The following is a 23,297-nucleotide window of genomic DNA, read 5'->3' as shown; positions in this document are numbered from 1 at the left end:
GTGTGTGTGTGTGTGTGTGTGTGTGTGTGTGTGTGTGTGTGCGTGCATGCATGCATTTGTGTATCTTTTTCCTCCTCTTGAATGGCCTGTCTCCTCATGTTTGGACATATGTTGAGTTTTATTTCACTGAGACATCAATCCTGCTGGCCAGCTGTTAGGACAGCTGCTCTCTCTGTGCCTCTCTTGCTGTACTCACTCTGTCAGCCGCTTTCGCTCTATCTCTCTCGGTATCTTTCTTCCTATCTGTCTGTTTCTGTCAATCTGCTTCTCTTCCTCTTTTTCTTTAATATTGCTGTCTAACTAACTGTCTTTTTCTCGTTTCTGATGGTTTCTCTCTTAATGTACTTTCTATCTTTCCAGTTGCTCTCTATCCTGTTCTTTCTTTCTTTCCCCTCTCTCTGATGCTGTGGGGTCTGCAGCTGAAGTCACACCACTGACATAAATTTGGAAGTGAAAAGTGTGGTTGTCAGCTTCCATTTGCACACGTTCAGTGGCGACGTTAAGACACAAAATGTTTTTTTTCAGCTGTGGGTGTGCTACGCAAACATCAGGCACCCACTAAAACATAGGCCTTTGTTATTTTTAAAATTAACCAATTTTTCAGATTAATGTTTTTTTCTCTTTACCTTGGCATTTTGACTGCAGACTTAAGAGTTACTGAGCTTTGGCAACTGTACATTTTGTGTGTGTGTGTGTGTGTGTGTGTGTGTGTGTGTGTCTACATGTGTGTCTGTGTGAGAAAGAGCGAGTAAAAGAGATGCTATGTTTCAATCTAAATGTCAAGTGAATTTGAAGGGAACTTTTGAAATGTCATCAAATATAACATGTGAATTAAATATACTTCTATAAAGCAAACAAGCGGGCTTCTTAAATGTAGACCCACTGCATGTCAGAAAAGGAATGGAAAGTTTCTCAAGAAGTGTAACTGTTCTGTCGGGTATTTAAATGATGGTCAAATTTCACACTTTCCCCTGAAGTCCAACACAGCAAAATATATCTAGCTAATGTCCATGCAACCACTGTGGAGACTTGAAGAAAAGAAACAACATGTCTGATATTTCACATGACATTTTCTTGACATGCGTAGACATTTTTCAGACGCTGTTCAATGAGATTCAATAAGTAAACATTAAATGACAGACAACTGGAGAACTTCCGAGCTCGCTGTTCTATTTTTACTCCAAAAAAATTGGGCAGCTGCATTGACATATCGAATTCTTTGATAACAAATCAAAAATACAAGCACGTTTACAAAAATGTAAGGAATAGATCAACATTTTGGGGGGAAACACTTTTTTGGGCTTGATGAATTTCTGCAATCTGGTCAGCCAGGAAATCTCCAGGAAGTCACTGGCCAAGAAATAGTTCTAGCATGTAAGTTCATGTAAAACCACAAATTTTAGTTTACATTATGGTTTATGTGTGGGTTAAACCACCAAAATATAATGTGTTAATTAGTGAGCTTTAGAGGTGCTAGTTGGCAGTTGTCTTTTTTTTAATTTAGCAAGACCTAAGCTAGCTGTTTCCCCTTGCATCCAGTCTTTATGCTAAGCTAATCGCCTGCTGGCTCTATAGCTTTATCTTTTGCGTAAAGACATGACAGTGGTATGATTCTTCGCGTTTAACTCTTGGCAACCGAATAAACATATTTCCTTAACTATTTATTTAACTCCCAACTCCCATTACATCTAAACAAGTTTGTTAAAAAATTTTCAGTCAGCTAGCTTAAAATCCGTTTGGTGCATTGCTAACAGCCAGTGGAAACCAGAGATTACACTGGCAGTTACTTGAGAAAACATTCAACAATTTAAATTAAGTTGACTTTCAGAATTTGAGTCAGTTGCGGATGAATTTGGCAATTATGGTGATGACTTATTAAATGTTTTGAATTTGCTACAACTCTGACTTGCACGCTCAAGTTTGTTTTAGAGCCATCAGCAATACCAAACTGGTGGAAAATATCATGATTTCTCAAAAATTACGTCAAGATAAGTAAAAGCTGTGGCCATGACGTAGATCTTGTTACTATACAATACTACACTATACTCCTTATACTATATACCACCACTGTTTAGACTGTTTCTAAATTGAGTTTATTCAAAACAAAACATGAGATTATACTCCCTCTGTGCTCTATTAAAGACATTACACAAGTTCATTCCATGAAACAACGTTTTAATACATGGAAATAGAGAGAGAGTAAAAGACAGAAGGAGGGAAAAAGAGGGAGACTCAGTCCGAGTGGAAGCCTGTGGCACACTGTGTTGTTCTTGGCAGTGGCTGTTTGGGAGTGTTGATGCTTGCCTGACACACACACACACACACACACACACACACAGTGGGTTGCCTGTGGCTCGTGTAAAACACCCAAAACACTGTCTCTTGGCAGGTTGGCGTGGGGACAGGTGATAAAACTGTGTTTACCTGAAACACTCGCCAGCTCACTTGCTGCCTCAGCATTGATTTACTTCAACTCTCTCTTTCTCTCTCTCGCTCTCTCTCGCTCTCTCTCTCTCTCTCTCTCTCTCTCTGTCTTTATCCACTTCTTATCTCCTTCACCTTCCTTCTGTCTGTGCTTTACTTAATTTTATTGCTCACTCATCCCTTCTCTCTGTCTTTCTTCCCTGTCTTTCCCCGCTGGTGTGTTTACAACCAATTAGAAACTCTGATATCAGGGCCAAGGGTTAGATAAAGTATCAAGCCCAATACATCAGTTTAAGATAATAGAAATAAAACACTTTTATCATCTGTATCCAATATCATTCATATAGGGTTTCTTATTAGCCTGGCTCCGCCTTCCTACGTACGTCCGTTAAATTGTCCTATCCCTTCACTACTACGTCTGGGTTTGCGGTATATTCTTGGGTTTTCTCCGGTCAAATCTTTACCGGTCCAATGAGCGAACGGAGGGACTTTCTGAGAACGATGACGTTGAGGTTGTGCTCTAGCTATAATGGCGGCGGAGAAAGATGCAAGTGAAGCCATTCGGACTGTTCGGACAATTATTCAGAAGTTAAAGCCTGAGCCAGGACAATCTTTGCTGAGTTTTGTTGGTTTGTTTGTTGCCATAATGTGCTTCTCCCCACAGGGTTTGGGAAAAGTTAGATTTTCCAGCTCGCTCCGTTAGTGGAGAAGGCTAAGGCGAGCGCTAGCAATGCTGAGCCGATGTCCAGACCAAACGTTAGCGATTGGATATGGCTAATCCAAAGTGGTTCTGGGCAGATTTAATAGTTTAAAACTTCAACAGAGTACCCGCCTTCAAGGAAGTTAGCACTTGTCAATGGAGAGTGGCCAGACTCTCTGTACAAATGACATGTACGAGAGTCAGGTAGGAACAGGCTGATTTCTAATCTCTCTCTTTATCATTCTTCCATTACAGAAGATGAATCAAGCGTCTTCTGCATCTTGCTCATAAACTCGCCTTCAACTCAAGTCGTCTGTCCTACTTTTGTCTTCTCCTATGTCTCTCCCGGTTTTTTCTTTTCAACTACTCTTCCTTCTCTCTTCACCCCATTCATCCTCCCTCTCCCTCGTCTTCCTTAAACCATCCATCTTCCGCATTTCTCCTCCACTTGATAAAAGAGTTGGTGTTCGGACAGAGAGGAATTTTTATCCACCCTCCAATCTAAACAGCACTTGATCCCCGACTCGGTAGCAGGGACAGTTAGAAAGCCATCTAGGGTAAAACATCTCCCTCTTATCCTCTTTTATTCCTCTCTTCTTGTTCTCTTTCTCTTCTCCTCCCCACTTACACCTCATCCCTCCCATCCCCCACTCTCTATGTCTCTGTGTCTGATCTGTTTATCGGTACGGGGGGTATAAATTGTGCATCAGAGTACATACACAGTTGACTTATGCAGATGTATCTTGGAGTTACAGGTTGTATCTTCCTCTCTAAGTGCTCCCATAAATTGCGCTCCCTAATTTTGTTTTATAAGAGGCCTGCTAAACGAGAGCGCTTCGGCGCCTTTAGGTCTTGGGATAAGAAAAAAAAAGGTTGTCATCCTGACCCCATGCTCCAGCTTCCCCCTCTACTGGCTGTAAATATCACCCATTGAACCAAATGTACACAATACATATCCAGTGGAGCCACTTGTCCAAAAAATCTATGAAACATTGGGTGGATTCCATTTTCCTGAGGGTAGGGAAATGGTAATTACCTTATTTTGCTGCTATGTGGACCGTCTGTCTGGAAAAACCCGCTGTTCTTTTCCCAAATATGGGAAATCACCATTATTACTGTAGTTTTTAAGTTGTTTCTTTGTCTTGTAGCTGCCTGACACCCTCCTTCCCTCGCTGACATTGCCCCACCCCCCCTGTTTACATTGATCCCATGTGATCTGGACGGCTGCATTAGCTTATTTACAACAATCATAATCCGACTGTAAACATACAAGGCTTTAATGGACTCACAAAGGAAGTAATGCTCGGCCTGCGGACGGCATCTCTTGACCACACAATGGACCCATACGCGTAAACATTAAGCAACTCACAATAGGCCATGTGCCCTTATGAATGCCTATAGCGCCTTTTGTCAGGATGAAGGCACCACAAATAAGCTATTGTCTGACTTAACCCTTCTAAATCAGGCAAGCCCTTAGGCGCATGTTTTCCAAACAAGCGCCCAAGAATGTCTCCTTTTTGTATGTATGTGTGTGTGTGTGTGTGTGTGTGTATGTGGGTTCTTTATGACTTCTTTGCTGGCATGAATACCAGAGTCTACACACAAACCCTGGACTGGAGTGTGTGAACATTTACAGTATGCACAAGCAAGCAGTTTTCCATGCAGACACACTCACATGTACAGGTATTGTGTAGGAGACATTATTGTTACTCATGACCCAGCAGAATTCTGTCATTGTTTTTTTTCAATGTGACTGTGATTACTGACATGCTGTATACATTTAAGCAGAATTGGAATGTTGTAGCAGGTTGAGATGGAAATGATTGTAACCACTTTGTAAACAGATGATTACTTTCATGATCATATGGTCGGTTAAAAATGTTACATGTCGAAAAATGTTTTTCAGTAAAAATGCTAATTTGACAACATTTTATTGACGCTGTCGATAGATCCACAGACAGAGGGTGACCAGTAGCATTGATTTATGAAAAAAAATGAAAGTGACAAAATATGGAGATACAAGGATTCAGTAATATTAATAATATCATAATGCATCATATGTTATAAACTAACATTGTTTTTTATGTAATATCTTAATTTGCATAGTAACCGGTAACTAAATTGTAGCTGTCAAATTAATGTGGTGGAGCTAAAACTACAATATTTCCATAAAAGTAACATGAAACGGAAATAATTCAGTTAAGTACCAACACTGTCCTTAAGTAAATGTACTTAGTTACAAACCCCACTGATACCTAACAACATCCATCCTTCACTTTGTACATTTCTGTCTTTCTTTCATGGGAAAGTCACTCCCAAACACTCATGCTTGCACATGTGCAGACATCTTTCTCTCGGTTTCTCTCTCTCTCGCCGCTATCCGCCTGATGAAGAATTAAAAAGTTCTCATTGTTTAAGTAAAGTTCACAGCGGGACACCAATTGAACAAGTGAGACCTTATTAATCTTATGGGACCACGTGTCTCTGATGTCGATTATCCTGAGGCTATGAGACACATTGTGAGGAAGAGGACTTCCACAAATAAGACCAGAACAATGCAGACATTCTCAACAGCTCTGCTAGATTGCTGCTGCACTTTTTATCTCTTCTCTTTTTTAAAGGATTCCTTGTTCTCCTTTTTTCTTCCTTTTTTTGAAATTTAACAATTCATAGAGATGGGATCCTTTCCCTCTGTCTCTTCTTTTTGTGTCTTTTCTTTTCCTGGTTATTCCCAGTCAGAATCAGAAAAGGAATTATTGCCAAGTAAGTAACCCTTACAAGGAATTTGCCTTGGTGGATGGTGCATACAAAAACATATAAAACATATTTAAAATTCTTCTTGAGTCTGTGTGTGGCAGAGGTAGAACGAAATACTCGTGTTACTGTAGTGAGTAGTTTTGTTGTGTGTTTTTCAAGTAGTGTTAAGGTAAACAAAAATATGTCAGGTAATTTAAAATGTACTTGATTACTTTAACAGTATTGCAATTTGCTACATTACAAATCTACTACATTACCTTTGCTGAGTACAAAAACAAAAACAAAAAAAACTTGGTATAACTAAAACCAAAAGGAAGAAAAAACAAATCGCGCCCGTGACCACTACAGTGACAAATCAGCATCTAGACTGGATCGAGATCCAGAACGAGATGGAGGTGGATTGGGTGTGCGACAACGGTTTAGAGACGGATTCAGTAGAAATGGTAGCTGACCCCTTGTCCTATTTTCACTAAATGGGAGAGATCCCCCCCATTCTATGTAACTAAACACAGTTTCTACCACCCTTCACTTACTGTTTGTGGTCAGATTTGCCCTGACAATAGCTCTTATTTTAACAGAAATACCAGTAAAAAGAACAAAAAGTATTTTTAATAGAACATTTATTGTGAAAAGAACCTTATTAGAACATAATGTGTGTGTGTGTGTGTGGGTGTGGGTGAAGGTCAAAAGTGAAGGTGATTGTTTTCTGTCTTTATGTAGAACCGACCTGCATGGAGAGGCTCCTCGCCAAAGATTGGAAGGAGCACGTTGAGCGCCTGAATGCCGACGAACTGCTGGGGGAAGTCAAAGGTAAGAGCATCCACACTGAGACCTTCATCCACATGTACAGCCACAACTGAATCGTTATTCCCTTTCAGAGCCGCAAACACTGAGATGCCAATGTTTACTGTAAGCAGACAAACTCTCTTTGTGCTTCGCTCTGGCCTTCTGCAACAGGTGGCGCGACAAAACATGCTCCACGTGGGCTGATAGAGGGAGGAGGAGGTGTGCAAGGAAAAAGAAAGAGCAAAAAAGAAAAAAAATGTTTTTCTTTTTCTTCATTACGACAAGTCATACACTTCTGAAACCTGCAGGTCCTACGCAATAAAACAAGTAAATTGCTTGTAAAATTGCTTTACAAGTTGCTTGTAAAACAAGCAAATGATATGTGCACAAGAAAAGGAAGCCATTTTGCAAAAAAATAAATGTAAGGGTAAGAAACAGTCAAACATGCTGTAATTCTCTCCTCCATGTGTATACTTTCAGCGTGTTTGTGCATATGAAAGCAAAAGAGTAAGTGGTCAGCAGGCCTACCTGTCAAGCAGTGAAGGCCACTTTAGACAGCACACGTTATAATTGTAACTTTGATTAAAGGGTGTGTATGAAAAGAGAGGCTGCAAATTCATGAAGCTATAAATCGCACCGAGGCAAATGTAGTCTCAACCTGCTCTGGTATTCAAAAGTGAAAATAGCAGCATTGTGGGGGTGTCATGTGTTAAAAAAAAAAAATCAGCGGCTGCAGCTGGAGGGAAAGCAAAGGAGGCATTTTTAATGACTCAACCACAAATTATCAGATATCACACTCTTAATTTCCGATTGTATATTTTGAATAAGAATTGGATCAAAACGGCCTGTGATGCTTCCTAGCGAGTACGTGATAGAGCTTACTGCTTTGACTGAAAGGTCCCGTCCACGTTTTACAACCAGATTTATAAGTCAACCCTTTTGTTGAGACTTTTGTTTGAACTTTTTCTTAAGTTTTTGTCACTTTTTTCAACACTTTTGGCGCTTTTTTTCAAATTTATGTTCAATAAACCTAATTTATAGGAAATTAAACCTAATGTTTGAGTTAGAAATGCAGAAATTAGGATTAGAATGTATGTTGATGGATAATCACAGACTGGAATATGTAAACTTTTACTCAATACTAATTTCGACACCACTTTTTTTAAATGCTACAAAATTGATAAAGACACCCCAAAACTAATGAAAGTAGACATTTTTTCTTGCCAAAGAGTGTTGTGTGGAATGTTATTTTGGATAATTACAATAGGGTAGTTAAAAAGAACATTGATATGAGAAAACGGGTCAATTTGACCCGAGGACATCATGAGGGTTACAGGTGTTACAACGTTGTCTTCAATGACTTGCATCCTCTAATAGAATAAAAGAGAGGGACTAGATGCTGGTATAAATCAGGTAACTTTGGAGAAGTTACATAGAGGAATGCTTTCCGTCCTCCAAGCTACAGCCAATTGTATTTGTGTGCCGAAAGAGTGGTCGCTAACGGCTCTGCGGTCGAGCTCCTCTCAGTGAGAGAAACCGTTTGGGATCGACGCCTGTTGAAATGGCAAGCATTCCTCTGTGGAGAGTGGAAAAAAGGGACGACAGAGAGCCTTCTACAGCAGAACAGCACTGACATTGACTTTCACACCAGGGTAGAGATCCATCTCTCTCTCTCTCTCTCTCTCTCTCTCTCTCTCTCTCTCACTCTCTACTCTCTTATTTGCTCTCTCTCTTCATTTTTGCACCCTACATCTGCACACACACAAACAGACGCGCACACACACACACACACACACACACACACACACTAAATGTGTATATTCATACTTAATCACCTTTCATATCACTTGCTGTCTGTTACCTGATCACTCATCTAGAGACAGCCTGCGTGTTTTGTAAGAGGCTATTAAGCTATTAAGTTGAAAAACCACTTCATAAAACTTCTTTTTGTTTGACAGTCACTGATATAATTTCCACTTGACTTGCCTTCTCTTTACTGAGAAGTGGGATACCTGATCAATATTTAGGTCAAGTGCTAGCTCACGCTTTCCACAGAACCTTCTTTCTTTTTCTGTTATATGGCTATGCATTTTAAATGAAGACATGGACTTTAAGATTTTAGAAAAATACCTATTTTTTGGGTTGTACTTTGAACTGTGAAAATAAATTGAATAAGTTGTTCAAGGCCATTCAGGCCATTGACGTTTTGGTTTCTTTTGTGGTTCACAGCATTATCTATCTTCTCATTGCTCACATATCAAATCTTTCATTTCCCCCCACTTACAGATCTCCTGTTATTTGTTCCCTCTCTGAAAATGCTCTCCTTTTTCAAATCAGGGTTCACTCAGATCATCACCATAGTAGAACTTAGCTAGAAGAAGAAGAAAAAAAACACTCAGTATACTTTATCCAGTTCTTCTCTCAAGTCTGATGAAATCCAAGGGGAAAAGGCAACAAAGACAAGTCTTTTAGTTTTACAATAAAGGGTAAAAAATGTTATTAAGGGCCCTTGCTGCCCTCAGGTAAGCCCCTCAGGCAGTACACTGCACAGGGAGTGGCATACCAGAACTCCACCTGTGGTCTGTATGTCTAACTTTACAAACAGTAGATCTTAGAATCTTAACACACCAGTTTTACAGGTGAAGCATGCGTGGAGGCAACCCTGTGTCATAGGAGTTAAGTTTAATTTGCAACAGCAAATATGTGTTGAGGGAAACAAAATTCCTGCTGGATTACATTTTTGATTGGCATAATGAGAAAATGTTAACTCATGTAAAAATATTATACTGTAATACTACTTTCCGGGTCAATGCGGTGATTAGGATACAAAAAGGTAAATCCATTCCGTTAAAGTCACATAAATAAATTGGATAACTGCAACATTTAGTGAAAATGGGGATTGTTAGCAACATTTACAAATTTAAAATACATTTTACAAATAAAAAATGATATTATACCATGCACACACATTAAAACACTTCATGATTCTCACTCAACGGCATTCTAACATTCTAACTTGAAAACAACATTATCGTTATTTTATTATATTTAAAGCAGGAAAAGGGAACAACATCACCTCCAGTGCAAGTCATACCTGTACTTGGTATTGAGGTTATCAACAACTTGAATATTGTGATACTTTGTGATTGGATTACTGACAAATTTTTCACAGATATTTAGTTAATATCAATGTAGTACAAAGACAAACAGTCTTTTAGTTTTACATTGACACGTGGATAAAATGAGGAAAAGATCACGGTCTGGTTTAATGCAGAACATTTTCTAATCTAATCTAGTACAGAAAAAGTATATGCAGTCAATCAAACATTTTGTATTAACATTTAGCTAAAAACTATGATCTTTCCCTTAATTTTTTGAAAATGCTTTTGGTTGCAGGAACTTAAACACAGGTGAGAGTCTGAATGCAAATCCTGGATTCTTGTGTCACAGTCCTGCACTTTGTCTGTCCACCAGTATTGCTTAAACGTACATGCATGTTCCCATACATATAAATCAGGGACCCACTAAACAAAGAACTTTTAACTGACAATATTAATAGCAAACATTTAAGGATCATATTTGAATGGCTAGTAAGATGCAAGATACATTTTTTACAGTGGTAAATCACAGGGACATGCATCTTTTATTCAATGCATGTAACTCAATGTTGCTTATATTTACAAGTTAGAATGATATTTCTTATTCTTTAACGTGTGTAAGAAAACTCTGGTAGGATCTAAGAGGTCTAGTGGAGGCCACCAGAACCAAGACAGCAGCATGCTTGTTCTGTACATTACATAAAGTTGGAATGTGCAGTATATCAATTTCCTTTGTGTTAGTTGTAAACACTAATAAAATCAGTAAATATAGCACTAAAGCAGTAAATGCATGCAAATAAAGGATTGCACGCACACAAACCCACACACACACACACACACACACACACACACACACACATACACACACACAGATATCTCTGTTCGTCCAGCTGGGTTCTAACCAAAGAAATGCTCTGATTGAATTCAAGCGTTTGAGTCTTTTCTTTCTGAATCGCCGTCTAGCTGACCTAATTACTCAAACCCAACTGTTGGTCTGTGTCTCCTCACAACAACCTGAACATATTTGTTAAGTCGCAGTTATTTTTAGGGTAAAGAAAACTTTTCTTCTTTCTTTTTTCTCTGAACATTCTGTAGCGCTCACTAATGCAATTCAACATGTTTTTGATTTATAGCATGTATAAGTTGTTGATTTTTTAAAATGTTGGCTTATGCAGGGAAGGTTTGTTATTTAAACTACAATGTGACTCACTGCACACATACACAACTGGGAATGTTCCCGGAATGACTTCCCTCTTTACTGCAAGCCATTGTGCGGTGAGCTGGGGGGAAAAAGCAGTGCATCAGCTAGCTTTTTGCAAATGTTGTCAAAAGGATGCATAATGAAAAGAATACCATTAACTCTAGGAAATCATAAAAGTTCATGGCTGCTTCCTATCTTATATGCATTCACATGTTCATGAACTCATTTTTTTCTTTTGGGTAGAGACATATAAGGGTTCGTTGCAGCAATATGGCAGTGATACATCTACTGATGCAAAAAAATAAACAAACTGAAATAAAACAGGAAGAGCTGTATTAAACTGTTTTTTTAAATTCCATTAGCTAGTATTAGCAAAACATTCCAAAATCAGCAAATACAAATGATGAAAACAGCCGCACACTTCTCTCTTATCTCTTTTGTTACCAACAACTTTAATAACATAGCAGCTAGTCACACCCCTTGATGAACGTGTTCCACCTCAGCCAAACATGCAACTTTTTAACACATTTGGGCATTACTAAATGTCTGCCTTTGACTTTTTTTTTTCATTTTCATTTTTTCAAAGCAACAGATGGCTAGAACATCTGATTATACTTTCATATGCAGAAGCTGGCACATCTGGCAGCAATAATCACACTGACATTCAAGAGTCACTTAAATCAGGCATCTTACCCATTGTAACTTTTTATTTTCATATATATGCTACTGACTTCATGGAGAAGTAAGCTTTATAGTAAACCTGAATGTGTGCAGATTAGATGTGATATCTTTGTACCCAGCTGCTCTGGGTAGGTCACGACACTTGTTTTGACTAAATGTAGTGACCGTGTTTGTCTTGGGGCCTGTGGGCTGATGGGAAGTCAAGTGTTTGTTGTGTGGTGACACTTAGGGAAAGGTTTCTTTCAGAGGAATGCTAAGAGTTTGGCACACAGATGAAACATGGTTTGATGGTTTGGCAGAAGCCCAAAGAGTCCTGCGCCATTGTGAGGTGTGATAATGCAGAATGTGTGATGGTTTGTATGTGTGTGTGTGTGTGTGTGTGTGTGTGTAGTGGGAAGGGGCTCATATATGACTTTGCCATTGTTTGACTCCATGTAGTTTACATATGATTATAATAACATCATATATAGTTAAAATTACATGTTAACTGAGAATTGAGTCATACGTCAACATACTGAATATCAACAGGCATACACACCGGCAAACACTTCCAAATTAACAAAAAGACTGAACAAGGTAATGCAAAAAACAATATCGTTGCTGTCAGAAGAAAAAACACTGATGTCAAAATTGGGTCAGTTTTAATTTTTCAGATCAACTTAAAGACAAAGTGTTTTGTGATGGACCGGTCAAATTCTCCCACATCTTAAGCCAAATAAATCATGCATTGTAACAAAATCATGAAAAGTAGGCCTTTTGGTTACATGGTTTTTATTTGCAGAAGCACAATTAAAATTAAAGAGAACTAAAGAGAAATAAAACACAATCAATTAAATTGAATGCAACAAAACACAAATGTAATACAAATTACACAACGTTCAATTGTATACATGCATGGGTTGGTGGGAGGGTTAGAACACATCTGGATTACTGACATTGGCATTTATTTGGATTTTCTTAGTACACACTTTACTGTAGTAATGCTCTTTAATTACTTTGTGTTATTGCTAAAATATGTTACGATACAACAAAAAGCTGGATTTTTCACATTTTTCACAGTAACAACAAACTCCTCATGCGGTAGTAACAGCGTTGGCATCATGCTTCAGTTTTGGTTCAGATCATCTGAACCCAGTGCAAAAACACTTAATGGCTTTATGTTTTGGCGAGTGCCCTCAGCAGGTGTCAGAAACAATCCTGATGGATGCAATACGGAAAAAGTCTGAGATGATTATTGGTGCCAGAAGCGTTGAAGGAACTCAAGACGTTGCGTTTGGAATGCACAACCCGTAATCCACAAGGATGAATCATGGAGCTGTAACATGCAGTTGTTGCGATTACACAATAAAGGAATGTTTCACTGCATGGAATGTAGGGGAGATGGAATACATTGGTGTGTATTTATGTGCGTGTGTGTGTGTGTGTGTGTGTGTGTGTGTGTGTGTGAAGACATGACAGCGTTACAAAGTTCTCATCAGTATTGCAAGAGTAAATTGGTCAAAGAAACTTAGGGAGGAGTGAAGAAGGGAGGATTAGAGTGGCAATAACAGCAGAGAGGACAAAAGAGGAGGTGATGAAGGGAGGAGAAGAGGGTAGATGGCAGAGAGGTGTTTGAGAGAGCTGGTGAGAAAAGAGGGGGGTGGAGAAGGAGAAAAAGACACCTGAGCAGGTAAAGAGAGCAGAAGAGATTAGTCATACGGTGGATGTGATAAGAACAGGAAGAAAGAAGGGAGCAAAAGAGAGAAAACAAGAGAGGAAAATAATGCAAAGAAACCAAAGGGAAGGAGAGAAAAGAGGTGACGAGAGGAAAACAAAGAGAAGAAACAAGAAGCCGGTGATGAGAGGATAGGAGGAATCATGACAGCAGAAAGAAGAGAAAAGAAGAGGTCTAAAGGCGTAACCAAAAGAGAGGAGGCAAGAAGAGAAACCAGAGGAGAGAAGAGAAGAGAAGAGAAGAGAAGAGAAGGGTGAATCTGGACTTGGAAGTAGAGTTACTGATGAGGAGGTTGTTTGAGGAAAACCAAATCAAGAAAGAATGAAAGCATGCTAAAAGAGAGGCAAGAAGAGGAGAATGTTGCCTTTGATACAGGGTGCTGAGGGGTCATTTCTGTGTGTGTGTGTGTGTGGGTGGGGGTGCAGTCTGGGGTACAATAGGGGCCTGACAGGACTACAATAGAGACTCTGTTAGTATGCAGGTAGTGTTGGGGCCACCCCTGCAGTCTCCCTACATGGCCCCAGGGCAAGACCTTACACACACACACACACACACACACACACACACACACACACACGCACACACAAGATGAACCGGCGTGTTTGTTAGTAGCCATCCACTGTCATAGAAAAGGAAGAACTTGACGTGACGCTGGTCATAAGTTATATGCATTCACTAAACAAGAATAATAACACAAACGCACACAACAGCAGTAGCTCCAGGGTCAGGCAGTGGTGTGCTTCCTAGTGTAGTGTAGTTGAACTAATTCTCCAAACCTTCCTTTACTCAACATCAATTCAATGTAAAATGAGTTTTGAGAGTGTGCAGGCATTTGTGGCTGAAATGTACCCCTCCACCTGTTGCTGCTGCAAAAACAACATGGCCTTTTGTCTAGGCCCTGATTGGTCACTTTTATGGTTGAAACACAGACAAAAATAATTTGATATGGTTTTATTTTCCAGTCACAAGCAGAAAGGCTTTTCAAAAACTTGGTAAGCTTTTAAAAGCTGTGCTGATTGTCATCAGTTGTTCATGCTACACAATCATTCGCTTATTCACCAGCTGCGTGGCTAGCAGCTGACTAGTCACGTCCAATCAGAATAATGCAGATACAAAGTGTGGCTACTAGATAACCGCTGTTACCCTGCTGATATGCTCATGCCACATTGCTTTCTGCTGCAGCTCCCTCATTTATCCTTCCCTCCCATCATCCACCTTTTATGCATTTTTTGGGCATTGTTAATTTGACAAAGATGTAATATTCATGCATGTATTTAAAGAATCTTCCAGCAGAATCCTTGTTACTATTCAGATTTTATGAGGGCTCCCTCAATGGTGCCAAATCAGCCGGTTTCGATCTTGCCCTGCAACTCAGGCTGGAAACCTGTACATTTATCTATCCTTCTTCCGTTACAATTTTTGCGGCGACCAATCACAAACTGGCTTATCCCCCTGGTGGGCTAGGCGGGTTTAACAGGATAGAGAAAGCAGTCAAGCAGATTTTTGTTTGTGTTCAACAAGGCAGCAACCAAAGAGTAGAAACCCGTTGAGGCCACTATCGCTGCTACGTCACCTGGATCGCTGGTCTGATTGGTTGAAGGAATTGCGGACAGAGTCTTTTGAATTATAAACGTCACGCCACTTGTGCAGTAGAAAATAAAGAGCAGACTCCCCAGACTAACGTTCAATCTTAACTCTCGTGTTGTCTTCCCATCAAAATTGAAAATCATTTTATTTCCCCCTTTTTCAACACTTTTGTCACTTTTTTGGATGTTTACAACTACGTAACACTAACCTATTAACTTTAGTTTTACAGTTATTGTTGGAATTGCAACATGGAACAACATGAGGGTTTTAAAGATTGAGCTTGATCTGGTGATAGCCAGACTAAGCCACTTAGCTCGAAATGATAAATTCCCTGGCATCTCTTAAACAATTAGTAATCAGTAGTTACAAATATCCAAGTGAAGGACCTTGCAGATGACACCCTCCTAAAGCAACCAGTGGAGTTAGACGTTACAAGAACTTTAGTGGGGAAGGAATTGAAGACCCATAGTATGGAGGGAGTTTCAAATATGACATGGAAAATAACTGAATAGTATGCAGTTACAGTATGAATACTTTGTAGTAACAGTGATACTGAAATGATGTGAGACGACCCTGATGAAAAAGTAAAGCATATTGACTAAAACCTCCCAAGAATGTCTACATCATAAACCTGACAAAAGCCTTGACTGCTACTTATTTTCAAAGGTTTACTCAAAGTGATTTTATTGTTCTTATGTGCAGACACTAAGTGATAAACACTGATGGCATGTAGAGACAAGACGGAAGATAATAAGTAGGAAGATGTAAGCCAGATGAGTTATGGGAATTTGGGGGGGTTTTTTTTCTATCTAGTTCTTGTTGGCCAAACACATTTGATGTGTTTGTTCTTAGGTTTTTGGAGGCATTTGTTGAATTTGCTTTGTTTCAGTTACTTAAAGCCAAAAAAGATAGCTTGTTTCAGTCATGGCTCTCTTCAGAACACACAACGATTTTTTAATGGCCTTTAATTGAGATGACTGTCCCCCCTGTCCGCAGCAGAAATTACGCCAGGTTGTTATAGTGACAACACACATCTGGGCCGTAAAGTGTGTTACACTCACTAGCACAAGAACTCGGTGTCGGCCTACTGTGCATACTAAGCTGGTGTTCTCCTTCTGTCTGTCTTTAGTTGAAGCAATTACAGACCTCAATTCGTCTTCAGCAGCAAGGCAATAGACATTGCACAAAAAGAAGCCTCTCCATGTGTACTAGTCCAGCTGTTTTGCAAAACTTCAACTCAGTGAGTCTGTGACTTGCTTCAAGTCAGTGTATATTGAACATCATGCAGAAGTTAGCCTGCTATAAGCCCCAATTCTTTGTAATGGCAATGGTAAGCATGAATTCTGACCATCCTGCTATGTTAATACGTTCCACTACCAGGAAATTAAACATCTATTTCTGGCTGTACACCATCATCTTTAAGCACTATTTCCTGTATCAGGTATCTTTTTTTTAGACAAACATCCAATGTGTGGCAACCTTTCCTGTTTCAACAACGACTTATAACCCCTTCTTTTCTTAAACCTGTCCAGGTACACCGGAGTCGCTGGAGGAGAAGGAGCACCAACTTTCCACCATGATTGGTCAGCTGATCAGTCTGAGAGAGCAGCTCCTCTCGGCCCATGATGAGCAGAAAAAGATGGCCGCCTCACAGCTGGAGAGGCAGAGACAACAGATGGAGCTGGCCAGGCAGCAGCAGGAGCAGGTAGGGAGGGTCTGGATGTGTTGTGGGGGGTGTTGTTGGTGTTACTGTAATATTTCATAAAACCCTCAGTCCTTCGAGGTATTATAACATTTTAGTCTCGAACTTAATTGCTGAGATTTGGAGATACAAGGCCAACAGGGTGAAGAACATGTGCAGTCTGACGGTCGGTTGAAAAAACAGCTGGAAAATGTATTTAGCAAAATAATTATTTCTTTATTGAAATGTCTTCTTGGAGAGCTCCTACTCTTCATAGATTGCTTGTCTGTAAGGAGTGAGCAGTTCACTTAAAGGTGTTCCCATTTTTGGTTTAGACCGCTAAAGGCCTGTTAAAGAAACCAGAATTGATCTATTTTCTACACATTTTGTTACCCATTATTCATACTACCTTTATTGGTTTAGATGAACAATTGAAACATCCTCATAACTGAAAGTGATGACAGCCAAAACCTTCACAATAAGTTAAAACCCAAGTTGTCAAGTTAAAAAAAAAAAGGATTCTTAGAATGTGTTTTTGTGCACGTTTGTTATATTTTTGTTTGTGGCTTCAAACGCTGTCAAAAAAGTTACCGATGCTGATGCACGTCTTCAGGTGTCAGACATAGGAAACAAATGTGTGACAGAGAAAGAAAGAGAGAGAGAGAGAGAGAGAGAGAGAGAAGAGAGAGAGGGAGAGCCTAAGCAGAAAGGTGTTTAGGTGAGCTGCTCTTTGTTTTCAATGTTTGCCGACACGTTACTGTAGGTTGACACACGACAGGCTCTGTTTGGACAAGTCCACACCTCCCATCACAACACATTCCACCTTTCACAGCTTTACAAAGGAGTGGGGAATATGGAGAGAGTGAAAAGAAAGACAGATTCCAACATCAGCCAGTCATTTGGCTGTTGAGACTTGATAGGATAATGCCCCACAGACAAATCCTGAGAAATCTGCCTTTAATGAAATATGACATGTGTGCAAATGGGGCGCCGCCTCCCATTCAACAGCCTGTAATTACATTTCAGAATAAATATACTAAACGACCCCTCAAGAAAAAAAGAGAGCAAGCTGCTTTACTTTTTTGGCACAGAGTGGGCGGGATCAAATAGTTGACGTGCTGCCCCTTTAAGGATTTTAACCTCACCCGACTGGCCGGTCCCAGCTGCTCCTCCCTCGCTGGGACTTGTCTCCATAAAATTTGACTTCAGATGTTTTTTATTAGACAATCTTACATCAAAACAACAAGGGAAGAAATGATCGCCCCTCCTTGCTGATGAGTGTTAATGGGGGGGGGGGGGGGGGGGGGGGGGGGGGGGGGGGGGGGGGGGGTTCCAGAGGCATGCTGGGTGTTGTTGGTTGGCCTAGTAAACATGTCAGTCTCACAGATTCAGTGTCAGTTAAGATATTTGTTCAGAAACGCTCCATTCAAAAATCTTGATCTTGAGTGCAGCGCGGCCATTAACCTGCAGCACCAAACGTCAGACTCTTTTTTCACTGTTGTTAAATCTTTTTGCTATTTATTTATTTTAATATAGCTCACATGCATTTTCTTCTGTTCTTTCTCACTCTCCCACTCGATATTAAAACTCAATTCCCATTCAAATCCCATTCTTTCCATTTGAGAGCATTTTTAATTGATTTTATATTTAGATTTAGGAATAATTTCCAAAATCAGAATGTAAAGTCAATGATAAATACTCTTAAATTGACAGAATGTGCTCTTCGTACTCCGTAAATATTATTGATGTGGTGAATAAAAACAAGGTATGGGGATACACACTATTACTTCTGTGTGTATGCACCCTTTCTTAAAATAATCAGATTTTTCACCCAGCTGTATAATTTTATTTTTTTATTGCTATATTAAAGCAGATTGTCTCCCATTAAAGAAAAGAAACACAAACATTTCCCCAATTTCAAAGCACAACAAAACCTTATCGTATTCAGGTTCTTCTCAGAATTATGGAAGAAATTAAATTATAAATTATATTATAGAAATTATATTAACATTTATCTCTTTCTGTGTGTGTGTGTGTGTGTGCCCAGATTGCCAGACAACAGCAACAGCTCCTGCAGCAGCAGCACAAGATAAACATTCTCCAACAACAGATCCAGGTAAGTTCTCAACTACCTTCTCTCTCTCTCACACACACACACACACGCACACACACGCACACACGCACACACACACACACACACACACACACACACACACACACACACACACACACACACCCCATGTTTCTTCCCCATCGTCTCTTGTTTTCTGTGTCCGTCTTTGGACGCTGTTAATGCTCCTCTTAATCTTAAATCTCCTCCTTTGTCCTCCGCCCTGGAGGACCTAAATGTCCATTTTCCTCCTTTTCCAATATTATTAAGTCATGTGTGATTGGGAAACAACAATAACGTGAGAGGTTATAAGGTTGTGACCTTTACTTTTGTTTTGCCTACTATTGAGAGGTACGGCAGTTGCACCACATCAGCCTTGCATTTATACGGAGGCACGCACACTCTCACACACACACACACACACACACACACACACACACACACACACACACACACACACACACACACACACACGCTGACCCAGTAATTGCCCTGGTTATGGCCAGATCATTTACTGCTGCATTGATCAGTCAGCGATCGATATCCCTGCATCCTCTAGGCTTCCTCCTACTCTCTCTTTCTCTCTTTTTCTATTTATTAACATACAGTATGTTTCCTCTCTTCACCCCGACCTGCACTCCTCTCTGTCTGTTTCAATCAGACATTTTATGTTCCTCTCAGCTCACGTCATGCCTCTGCTGTTTCTTGTGCCGTGTGAATACTGCAGCTTTCATAATTCGAGCCCATAACAATGAATTGCAAAAATAAATGCAGACAATATGCATATGAAACACATCACTTGGTGTTCCATTCAAACTTCTGATTCATCCTGGATTCTACTTGTTTCCTGTTCTTTTCCCTCTCTCATTCTGTGACATCGTGCCACCTGATGCACTGAGACTTATGATCTGTGTGCACTGTCCGGTGTACTGTACATACAAACCCCCCAAGAAATTTCCACCAGGTGGAAGCCAAATTTGCGCACTTGTTTATAGCCATGTGGGAATTTAACCAGCTTGTATTTCTTTTTTTTTAAGTGGATGGATTGCTACTGAACCAAATCGGCTTGTGAGACAATCTCAATCTACTTTCCGCTGTGACTGGTTTAGTCCCGTGCCTTACCCCTTTTACCCCCCATTGGTCCTGATCTTTGGATCTCCCTGTGCTCCAGAGGTGTGATCTAGTTAACAAGAGCCTGTTTTTTATCCTCTCCTTCTTTTTTTTATTTTTATTACGAGTTCCCACCCCTGGATCTTAATAAAGCTCAGATCGGACTTCATTAGGCCTCCGAGCCCCAGGGGAGAGCAAGTCCATAAAACCCAGCTCCTACTTGAATCCTCTTCCGCACTGTGAAGCATGAATACTGTGTCATGTTTGGTTTTGAGGATTAAGGACATGCAGAAAATAGCTCTTGAGAGCAGCATGTTATCATGTAGAACTTTAAAACCATCTGCTGTAAATTCAGGTGAAACTTACTCCACACATTCCAATCTGTTTTTTATTTTCTAGGTTGAATTTAAATCAAAATGGCCAGAAGGACTTAAATCAGCTGTTAAGTGAAGGTACAGAAATGAATGTACAAAAGAGACCAAAAAAAATAATTAGTTTTCATTGAAAGGTTGCTAAATATTTAATGCATCACAGCTGGGTGTGCAGCAATGTCTTGTAATTAAAACAATGGCATTTCTTGGTGAACAAACCCAGTTTAGTAAGAACCATTTGGTCTATCTACTGTACAGAGGTTTATAATTATTATGGCCAAGCTCCAAGGCTTATTCACTGGTGTACGGGCTGTTTACACTGTGTCGGATGTGTGTTGGCTTTAAACACACAGGCAGCGCTGCACTGGTCTGTTTCCACTTATCAAATCCAGACCTGAGCTCCTCTCAGGCCAATACTCCGAGGAGCTGACCAAATGCTACTGTTTCAGCTGAAAAGAATAGACCTTAGTGTGGTACAGCCACTTTTTTTTAGAGTTGCCGGGTCGTTGTTTATATCTTAATTTGAAACACTAAATGTTGTCCAGATGGACAAAATAAGAACCCCCAAAAATTGTTTTGCTAGATAAGTGGAACAGTTGCAACTCTTTGATGTGTTCAGTTACACATGCCAGCTGTTGCATCATCACGGCAAATAAAGTTAACCGACTTTCAGTGATTAATTAGCATAAGTGTATGACTTATTATACAGTCTTATCTGTTTCTGATTTATGAACGGAGACAATAAAATCCCAGTGGGGAGCTGTTTTCAGCCCTTTTTTCCAGGTCTGCCTCTCATCATTCCTTCTTTCTCCTTTGTCCGAGGATGGTGTCAGTGTGTTTGTCAGTGTGGTGCAATGTTGTAGAATTTGGAGGGGGGGCCAGCTGTAGTTCAAAGTAACCCAGGTTTCCTGTCATGTGGTTTTAAATGGTGTGTAGAGTCACCGGGGGATGTCCACGGGTTAAAGAAACGCTTCCGAAGGCCCCATTCTGATAGATATGGTTACACACACACACACACACACACACATACAGACACGCATGCACACCCAAACATGTGAAGAAACACACTGAGCAACTGATATTTTTACATCAAATATACATATATGCATGCAAAAGTCACACACGTATATGTAATTACACATAAACAGGCATCTGATTGTAAGTAAAAGTAGAGTCAGCTGATATTACTGCATAAACGCGCACATGGACAGTTCATATACATTTCCCTGATCACATCCACACAAAAACACACATACACATATGCAAAAACACACACAAATAGGCACACACATACTTACACACATGGGTGGTGGGCCCTTTGTGTGCCGTAGGCAAAGTGGCCCAGCCCAGCCTGGTGGCTGACAGGCATGTGTCTTTGTTAAGTCAGTTCCTATAATGGTTCTCATATGTGGCCCATTTCCTTCGGGCCCACAAAGGCACAGGCCCTAACCGCACCGCCCAGGCCCTAGCTAACAGGCTAATTAATGACTGCAAAGCCGCACTCCTCCTTGTCCTCCTCCTCCCTCTCTCTGTTCTTCATTTATAACTCCTCTGTCTCCTCCTCCGCCTGCCCTCCTCCTCTTCTGTCTTTCAGTTCTTTTTGTTTTTACGATTGTTTTTACTTTATAATTTAATCTTGTATTATCTTCTTCCACGGATGATGTAGTCAGCCGCCTGTTCCATATGTAGAATATGCTGGCCCCTGTTGAAACACCATTAGCTCACTATTATTGGTGTGTAGAATGGGACTAATTAAGGTACAGAAATGGTTTTAACATTCATACTCTTAAGTCACTCTGGAAAGTGATTCTTTCATCACTGTTAGTCTTCTTATCAATAAAGCACTGCCTTACAGTGAGGTCTGGGTCAGGACAAACAAGCACAAATACAACACACACACACACACACACACACACACACACACACACCAATATGCATAAGAACTAGTGGAGCAGGCGAATGGCAGTTAGAAAGACAGGCAGCACCTACGTCAGCATATACAGCTTCAGACACACTGACTCGGAAAGCCATGGAAGGCCCAAACGTCGATTGGACTCACCAGCTATGGAGAATGGCTAATTCTTGACATTGCAATTGCTCTCACTCCAGCGTATTAACCTGTGTCCTATAGAAGAAATGCTATAAGCATACAGTAATCCTGTGGGCATCACCTAAAATCCCCTCGTCATTGTGCTCACATGGGAGTAGCAAGATGGTGAAAGAACAAACAATGTAATTATGTGTAGATATATTGTGTTCTCATAGCTAGATTAAACAAAATCTGACAACTATGGGGCAAAGGGACAACGCACGAAAAAAAACTCTGACTTGGTTTACCATTTGCTTATCAAGTTGCTATGGCTAACATGTTATGATTTAGTATGTGTTTAACTCCTGAGAAAAAAATGTGTCTTTAAAAAGCTAGATGCTTTCTTCAGTTGGTACTTGTTTAACGTTACTTCAACTTTCTGCTGTTTCAAGCTAAACAGGTAGCCTGGTTTGAGCTTGTTTGCCGAAAACAGCTGGCTACAACTTAATATAAGATCAGTAATACTTGTCTATACAGTCCATACACTGGCTGGAGAACCAAAACACTGACCCAAAAAGGACTGGACGCAGGAAGAAAGTGGCAAAAAACAGCTACCACACAACTACAACCAACTGTTAAAGAGCTTCACAGTTGGCCGTACTTGTGTTTTCAAATTAAACTGAATGAATCATATTGCTTATTGAAGAATTCATTTTAAAACGTAGCAAGAGAAAGAGGGAATTATTCAGAACAACAAAATAAAGAACAACTTGGATTTTGCAGGCCTGTATCGTGCCAAATCGTGCTTCCAGAGGTCACTCCTTCTCTAACACGTTGACATATAGCCACACCACACACACACTCATTGCCCTCTAACCCTGCTGGCCGTACACAAGAGGACCATTAATTGTGAGTGTGTGTCTGCACGTGTACACATGTTCCCTGTGCCTAGGTGTGTATGTCGATGTGTCTGGTGGGCAGTTAAAGGAAGGGGGCCTTGTGTTTTCTTAGGGGCTGAGCAGAGCGGGGGCCCCCGCAGCACCACCTT

The 23,297-nt window shown here is 40.2% G+C and overlaps 1 protein-coding gene and 1 long non-coding RNA gene across 7 annotated transcripts in view; one reads left to right on the top strand and one right to left on the bottom strand.

The window, feature by feature from the left end:
• The window catches only part of LOC117948794 (transcription factor SOX-6-like), a 112,179-nt gene that overhangs the window by 55,372 nt on the left and 33,510 nt on the right, over positions 1 to 23,297 (top strand). For all 6 annotated transcript variants that reach the window (XM_034878652.1, XM_034878651.1, XM_034878647.1 and 3 more), the window contains 3 exons: positions 6,602 to 6,691; positions 16,481 to 16,653; positions 18,677 to 18,745. In XM_034878652.1, the coding sequence (XP_034734543.1) occupies positions 6,602 to 6,691; positions 16,481 to 16,653; positions 18,677 to 18,745 (332 nt within the window). The remainder of the gene's footprint in view (positions 1 to 6,601; positions 6,692 to 16,480; positions 16,654 to 18,676; positions 18,746 to 23,297) is intronic.
• Positions 14,714 to 23,297, bottom strand: part of LOC117948797 — a 20,801-nt gene continuing 12,217 nt past the window's right edge. The window contains exon 3 of the long non-coding RNA XR_004657563.1: positions 14,714 to 14,821. This is a non-coding gene — a long non-coding RNA (uncharacterized LOC117948797). The remainder of the gene's footprint in view (positions 14,822 to 23,297) is intronic.

Source organism: Etheostoma cragini, chromosome 8, assembly GCF_013103735.1.
Source record: "Etheostoma cragini isolate CJK2018 chromosome 8, CSU_Ecrag_1.0, whole genome shotgun sequence".
Taxonomy (NCBI): domain Eukaryota; kingdom Metazoa; phylum Chordata; class Actinopteri; order Perciformes; family Percidae; genus Etheostoma; species Etheostoma cragini.
Note: the sequence above shows the minus strand (reverse complement) of the source record. Positions and strands in the feature narration are given on the sequence as shown.